The sequence below is a fragment of the Engraulis encrasicolus genome, chromosome 17 (genome assembly GCF_034702125.1).
Source record: "Engraulis encrasicolus isolate BLACKSEA-1 chromosome 17, IST_EnEncr_1.0, whole genome shotgun sequence".
In the NCBI taxonomy this organism is placed as follows: domain Eukaryota; kingdom Metazoa; phylum Chordata; class Actinopteri; order Clupeiformes; family Engraulidae; genus Engraulis; species Engraulis encrasicolus.
In genome coordinates, this window is record NC_085873.1 from 15,717,586 (window position 1) to 15,725,085 (window position 7,500).

The 7,500-nt window shown below is 43.4% G+C and overlaps 1 protein-coding gene across 1 annotated transcript in view; it reads right to left on the reverse strand.

The window, feature by feature from the left end:
* Window positions 1-7,500, reverse strand: part of LOC134467636 (SH3 and multiple ankyrin repeat domains protein 1-like) — a 93,524-nt gene that overhangs the window by 34,897 nt on the left and 51,127 nt on the right. Inside the window, exons 15-16 of the mRNA XM_063221474.1 lie at window positions 5,281-5,394; window positions 4,704-4,782 (exon numbers count right to left, since the gene is read on the reverse strand). Coding sequence (XP_063077544.1) covers window positions 4,704-4,782; window positions 5,281-5,394 — 193 coding nt within the window. The remainder of the gene's footprint in view (window positions 1-4,703; window positions 4,783-5,280; window positions 5,395-7,500) is intronic.

Genomic DNA, 7,500 nt, shown 5'->3' on the forward strand with positions numbered 1-7,500 from the left:
GTGTGAGAGAGAGGGATTGAAATGGTATTCAGCAACTGCGACAGGGGGAAGAGAGCGGTGGAAGAGAAAAGGATGGGTTGGGAGGAGTAGGGGTAGGGGAGGGGGTGAATGGGAGCGAGAGAAAGAGAGCGCGGGTTTAACATGAAAGGGGGTGAAATTAAGGGATTTGGTGTGTGGGGGAACGGAGGGAGAGCTAGAGTCCAGAGAGAGAAGGAAATGTGGTGTTATAGCCCTCTCTTAATAGACGAGCACTCACTCTCTCTCTTTATCTCTCTCTCTCACACACACACACACACACACACACACACACACACACACACACACACACACACACACACACACACACACACACACACACACACACACACACACACACACACAGACACACAGACACACACACACACACCAAGCATCCTCCTCTTCCTTCCCCACTCTTCAAAATGATCAAAGTACAGAGACCTGGCTATGAGGTGATGAGTCAGACTAGAGTAACCTTTTTGACTGCAAAAGTGTGCATTTGTGTGTGTGTCTGTGTGTGTGTGTGTGTGTGTGTGTGGTGTGCGTGTGTGCGTATGTGTGTGTGTGTGCGCGTGCACGTGTGCGTGTGTGTGTGTGTGCGTGCGTGCATGTGTGTTTGTATCAGTATTTTGCATCTCTGGGGGTGTAGTGTCCTCATTCATAAAAGCAGTAAATAACTACTACGTCACTTCTGCAGCAACGCACCTCTTATGAAATCCAGATTCTACACTGCTGTCCACCAGCGAGTTCAATCCTCCAACTTCTCCCTCTTACGTCTTGTGTACACCAAGCGCGACCTACGTTACCCAGGTAGTAGAGGTGGTTGAAGAAGTTTCGCCATGAATTTGCTCTATTCGCGCTAGATGCGGCATTGACATGTTTGATTTAGCTAATCGCATAACGGTTTGGCTTGACAGCCTGGGACATACAGAAATATGAATGTTCCAATTGGTTTTCACCAAACCGCGTCATAGCTCATTACCATTAGTTTCACTTTAATCGTTAAAATTCGCTCGGGTCGCTCAGTTCGCTTCGCTGCTGGCGAATTCGCTCTGATAGCTTTATTCGCCTTCCCTCCATAGAGAAATAATGACTTCCATCGATCAGGTAGCGTAGGTGGCGCTTGGTGTACACAAAGCATTACCCTTCTCCACATCCCTCTCACCGTCTGCAGGCCACAGTCACATGCACAAACTAGAAATGCACTCATAGGCCGGCCGCACATTGGCTCCGACAGCACTGCGGAACACTTTCGCTTCCGACAGAATTCGGACCCCCAAACCCAATTTCACACGAACATAGCATTGATAGTCAATGGGTGGCGCCGACAAAATAGAACTTCTCTCTAAGCGCTATCCGACATCCGCGAATGTCTGCGGACATTGGCGCTAGTGTGCGGGGTTCTATTCAAAACAATGGAATCGAACTTTTGCGGAGCAGTGCTCAGCACTTTGTCGGAGCCGGTTTGCCGAAGCCCATAGAGTGCAGACCTCCGCCAAGGACGCTGCTTAAGTCTTTCTACCTTCTTTTTGTGGAGTCTGAAACTGGAATGTCAATCCCGCAATTCAATTTGCGGTCACTAGAGGACCAAAATTTAATCACTTGTTCCTTTGGTCATTTCCAACAACTCCACAAAGTTCCATCCAAATCTGCTCATAAATCCTGTTATCCTGAGTTATCCTGCTGACAAACAGACAGAGAGACAGAGAGACAGACAGACAAACAGACTGACAAACCAACGCGACCGAAAACATAACCTCCTTGGCGGAGGTAATAATACCTTCCACAGAGATATGTAAATTCCTCAGTAACAATAGCTAGTGAGTCACACAGGAGCTGCACACCAGAGGTGTACACACCAACTCTCTCCTTAGATTCACTCCCCACGCTATTGACATTTGACACTATGTCAGTTAGGGTGCGTTCACTCTTTCAATCACCACCTATTCATAAAAATTGGTTGAAGCCTGATTAGTCAACAAATGGACTACAAATCATGATGTGCCAATGCATATGTGAACAAAAAACAAAATCAAAATGGAACAGCGTCTAGCAGTGGTCTGACCAATCTCTAACCATGCCATGTAGATTTAGGGGGGTGTACAGTAGAGCTCAGCTTCAAAGATGCAGTTGGCAGGATATTTTTAGCATTTGATGAACTGTCATGGGATTCTGAAAAATCGTGTATGAAATAGCCAAAATTATGAATTCTGTAGCTCTCTCCAACGCTTGTAATGATGTTTACAGAAATCTCAGCAATCCCGGTGTGTTTAACCAATCAGGGGGTGACTACCTGCTATTTCTTCTCAACAGGTAATTATATTTCAGCTGTTTCACAAATCTGATTTGATTCATGGTAAGAATTAAGGAAGACAGTAATAATTAGGCTGAGCTCACATGCACAACTGTCTAGAGAGGGTTTAAGGTTTGGAGGAGAGGAGTAGGCTAAAGCTTACAGAGGGGATGATTTTCAATTTTTGCGGCCCAAACTCAACATTTTGTACGTTACTTATTTATTCCTATTTATTTTACTTAACAGTACCTCTTCCTGTTTAAAGAAGGGTTGAGTTATACAATAACACTTCTGCCAGGGCTTCCTTAAAAAAGTTACAATACAATAACACAGAAGACAAGATAGACCACAACACTACATACAGCACAGTAAACAAACAAAAACACATGAATGCTGATAGGCAGCCTACGTGTAGGACACAGACAACTAAAATCAGACAGAAAAGATGAAATGAAATTAAAAACAATTTCATTGCTCAATTAAAGTTGATTTTAAAAGGTCTTTAAATATTGAAATACTTCCACCAATGAATGCTTTTAGAGTGGCTTGAAATTCATTCCAAGCTTTTGGTGCGTATGAAAAAGGCAGGCATGAGGCCTAGTATATGACCAAAAAGTCCTGCTAACTGCAGCTCCCAACATACATAGTATTATGCCGTACCAGTACACCGGGGAGCCGGGTTCGATTCCGACCCGAAGGTATTTTCCCGATCCTTCCCCATCTTGCTCTTTCCCCACTCTTTTCCCATCTCTCTCACTCTCCTGTCTAAATAATAAAGATGTGAAAGCCCAAAAAAAAGAGAAAGAGAATGATGAAGAAAAAAAACATTCCAATGTTGACCCTTATGTCCTGTCAATGATAGGATAGTCAGAACAGGGCAGTGTCCAGTAGTAACTATCATACCATGCAGTTTAAGCAGCAACCCACACCTCAACCTCGGCAAATGACCCAGGCCGGAATCGAACCAGGGTCGCCAGTGTAGTAACCCAGTACCCTACCGTTTGGCCACAGTGGGGCCAACCCTTTACATTTTGACTATTATGTCCTTTTCATGACATGCCTTCAGTTCTACAGTACAACACTATTCCTGTGCCTCTCCACACTTGAAGGGGCTCCTGTATATCTATGCGCCGTATCCATCTGAGGTGGCCCTGCTGAGTTCAGCTGAGGCGTGGGCTAACCCCACAGGCGGCCGCCACGCAGGAGATCTGAGGCTGATTTTGGGAACCGGCCACCGCGCGATTCATAGCGGCACCTCGTCCCCCAGCCAACTAAACACTCTGCAAGACGAGGCTCATTCATTGTTGTGGGATTGCATTGCATTGTGGGAGTGCGTGCGTGCATTATAACAAAACCTAGTAAGATCTCACACATATCCAATTCCATTTTGCCGGGTGCAGGGTCAAAGGATAAAGTTCATGTAGGGCAAGGAAGAACAGCACACCGATGAGCTCCCGATTTTGGGCCATGGCGGCCTGAAATGTCACAGAAATAAAGATGGATTAAAAACAGGAGCGCATATGTGAGTACTACTGTGTAGTTCTTCCTTGCCCCACGAGGACCAAAACTTGACGTTTACTGATAGTTTAGGGTTAGGGATTGTTTTGGTCAGGGCAAGGGGTTAGCATTTAATAGTTTTGAATACTAGTAAAATGCATTGGAGACAATGGAAGGTCTTCACAAAGATAGTAATACAAATGTGTGTGTGTGTGTGTGTGTGTGTGTGTGTGTGTGTGTGTGTGTGTGTGTGTGTGTGTGTGTGTGTGTGTGTGTGTGTGTGTGTGTGTGTGTGTGTGTGTGTGTGTGTGTGTGTGTGTGTGTGTGTGTGTGTGTGTGTGTGTGTGTGTAACTGCACATGTATGTGTGTGTGTGTAGATGTGTTAACTAGAGCAAAAGAAAACAATATAGATAATCATGTGTTTGACAGTGAGTGAGTCAGTGGATGTGCACATGCTTGATTGTGTCTGTGTGCATGCATAGGACTCTCTACATGTGTACAGGGCATGTAGTGTGTGTGTGTGTGTGTGTGTGTGTGTGTGTGTGTGTGTGTGTGTGTGTGTGTGTGTGTGTGTGTGTGTGTGTGTGTGTGTGTGTGTGTGTGTGTGTGTGTGTGTCTGTGCGTGCGTGCGTGCGTGCGTGTGTGTGTGTGTGTGTGTGTGTGTGTGTGTGTGTGAAAGTGTCTGAGAGAGAGAGAGAGAGAGAGAGAGAGAGAGAGAGAGAGAGAGAGAGAGTGTGTGTGTGTGTGTGTGTGTGTGTGTGTGTGTGTGTGTGTGTGTGTGTGTGTGTGTGTGTGTGTGTGTGTGTGTGTGAGTGCCTGTGTGTAATAGCAGAGTATTGACGGGCGCCGCATCCATGAGGATTGATTTTTGTGAGGCCCAGTGGCCGCTCTTACCTGGGTGCCTCTATGCCATCGTAAGCTCCCACTGTGTAATGGCGAAACAGCTTTTTGCGGGACTTCTCACTGCGATTATCTGAAACATACACCCACACAGGCACACAGACCCAGACGTTGTGACTCCACCGCAAATAGATATCCATGGATCGAGCAGGAAGAGAGCAGTGTACAAAACGTGTCTACACATGGCTAATACTACATTATTATTGGACGACAGATGTAGCATTTACGCAGAGACAGTTAAGAAGGATATTACTATTGGCTGACAGGCTTTAATTTATTTCAATGAGTATCAAATGTGGCTCTGAAAAAAAAAATGCTTTGATATTCTGCACAATCAGCATTTCAGTTTGTGCCAGAATTGACCACTGTATACCCAGCCCTTCATAGTGTGCATATGTGTTTGTGTGTAAATGTGGTTTATGTGTGTGGCAAAGTGTGTGTGTGTGCATGCGTGTGTGTAGTGTATGCGTGCATGCGTGCATGCGTGTGTATATGCGTGTGTGTGTGCATGCGTGCATGCGTGTGTATATGCGTGTGTGTGTGTGCATGTTCATTCTTTTAAATGGGTCACCTGGTCTTTGCTCCTGGTTCTGAGGGGGGACCTCCTCCACACAGTCGGAGGGAAACCAGCCCGTCCTGCCTTTCACCGTCCCCTCCCAGAAACCGCCATCCCCCACACTAAGTACTGAGAGACAGAGGGAGAGAGAGAGAGAGAGAGAGAGAGAGAGAGAGAGAGAGAGAGAGAGAGAGAGAGAGAGAGAGAGAGAGAGAGAGAGAGAGAACGAGAACGAGAAAGTGAGAGAGAGAGAGGGAGAGGGAGAGAGGGAGAGGGAGAGAGCAAACACACACACAAAAGGGATAGAAACACACACACATGCAGGCACGCACACAAACACACACACACAAAACTCGCTTAGCCACCAGCTATGCTCAGGCCATCAGTGTGAGAGTGATTCTGCTCCTCATTCTGGCTAAATAGCAGAAAGCCCATAAGGCCAAATGTTGCGTAACAGACTCTTGTGTGGTCATTCAGTTTAAATGGCTCATTTGTTATATGCTGTCCCCATTTCCTTCTGGTTCAAATAATAAGAGGAGCTCTTTGCAAATGACTTATGCATGTGGCTTGGTTACAAGTCCTAAAGGTCTAAACCTATTGTGAAGTTAATTAAATATCTCCTTCCAGAGATGCCACCAGCGCAGTCTGGCGACCGCCGCTGTAGTTTTCACGGCTGAATATTGTGTTTCCCTAAGCTCAGGAAAATACACTCTCCCTCACCACATTTAAGCAACCAATAAACCAAAAGATATGACGAAAAAACATATAAATATGCATTATAATAAATACAATATAATACAACTGCACTTCACCTTTGTACTCTGTCTAAAATATGAGGGGGTCTTGCCTTGCCTTATGTCATCCTGTCTTATTGTCCTGGGGTGGGGGGGATTGTGTTTGTTTATTGTGTCTTTTTGTTTATGTAACTGTGTCAGGCACACTGTCAATGGCACAGCACAATTTTCTGCAAAGACAATCAATCTTATCTACAATATCAATTATTGTACAATAATAAATTGGTAACACTTTATAATAAGGACCCCTTGTTAAGCATAAGTTAAGCCTTAGTTAAGCCTTATTTTAACATTAGTTAACCCTTAGTAAATCACGAGTTAGCCATTATGTAAGTATTATTTCTCATTTCTTAATAATTAACTACTAGTATTAGTAAATGGTTTGTGTGTGCTGATGTAACTGTTCGATAAGCATTTGTAAGCTCTCATTGAAATATAAGTTAACCGTGTTTTAGTCATGAGGTATTCATTAGGTACGTCTTGTTAATCATTAACAAGTTATGTTACTAAATGATTTGTTTATGTGATTAAACGGCCTGCTAAGCATTAGTAAACTGTAATTATAGTAATTAAGGTAACACTCTTTTAATTACAAGTCAACCGTTATGTAATCAACATCATTAACTAGCACTGTTGGTAAATTATTTGTTTGTGCTGATGTAACTGTCCGCTAAGCATTAGTAAACTATCATTAAAATGTAAGTTAACCGTCTTTTAATCATTAAAGGACCAGTTCAGTCAATTTCAATATGCTGTTGTATTGCTCATGCTACCCTTGACTTGTCAGTACCCGATGATGCCACATTTTTCGGCTCAGCCCTTTCCGAGATATGATCTATTCTAATGGGGGCAGCGTTTGTTTACATTTAAAACAAAATTAGCATAGGCCTTCTCCAAATATTTTCCCAAAGAGCACCGCTGGTTGCTAGTTGTCTGCTGATGTTGTATAATCGTTTGGATGTTTTTAGGAATAAATATTTTTTATTTTTTTAATGTAAACAAAGTACTGCCCCCATTACAATGACCAGGATCTCGGAAAAGGAAAAAGAAGAAGAAAATAAAATCTTGGGTACTGACAAGTCCAGGGTAGTGTGAATATTACAACTGCATGTTGAAATTGACTGAACTGTTCCTTTAAGTACTGTTAATTAATGATTCATTTATGGTGATTTAACTGTCAGATGTTGCCTCCCATGCATAAGCAATGCTCAACAATTCATTCGGGAATGTGTTACAAAGCATCAACAGGTTTTCACTTTAAAACAGTTCCCCAGATATACTTAAGTAATGGGTTATTAATCCGTGATAATGCTTAAGCAATGCTTAACAAGTCATTTGTTAATGTGTTGTAAAGCCTTAACAGGTCTTCACTTTAGAACAGTTCCCCAGATATGCTTAAGTTATGGTAAATGTGCTATGTGCTTAAGTTATGGTAAGGTAC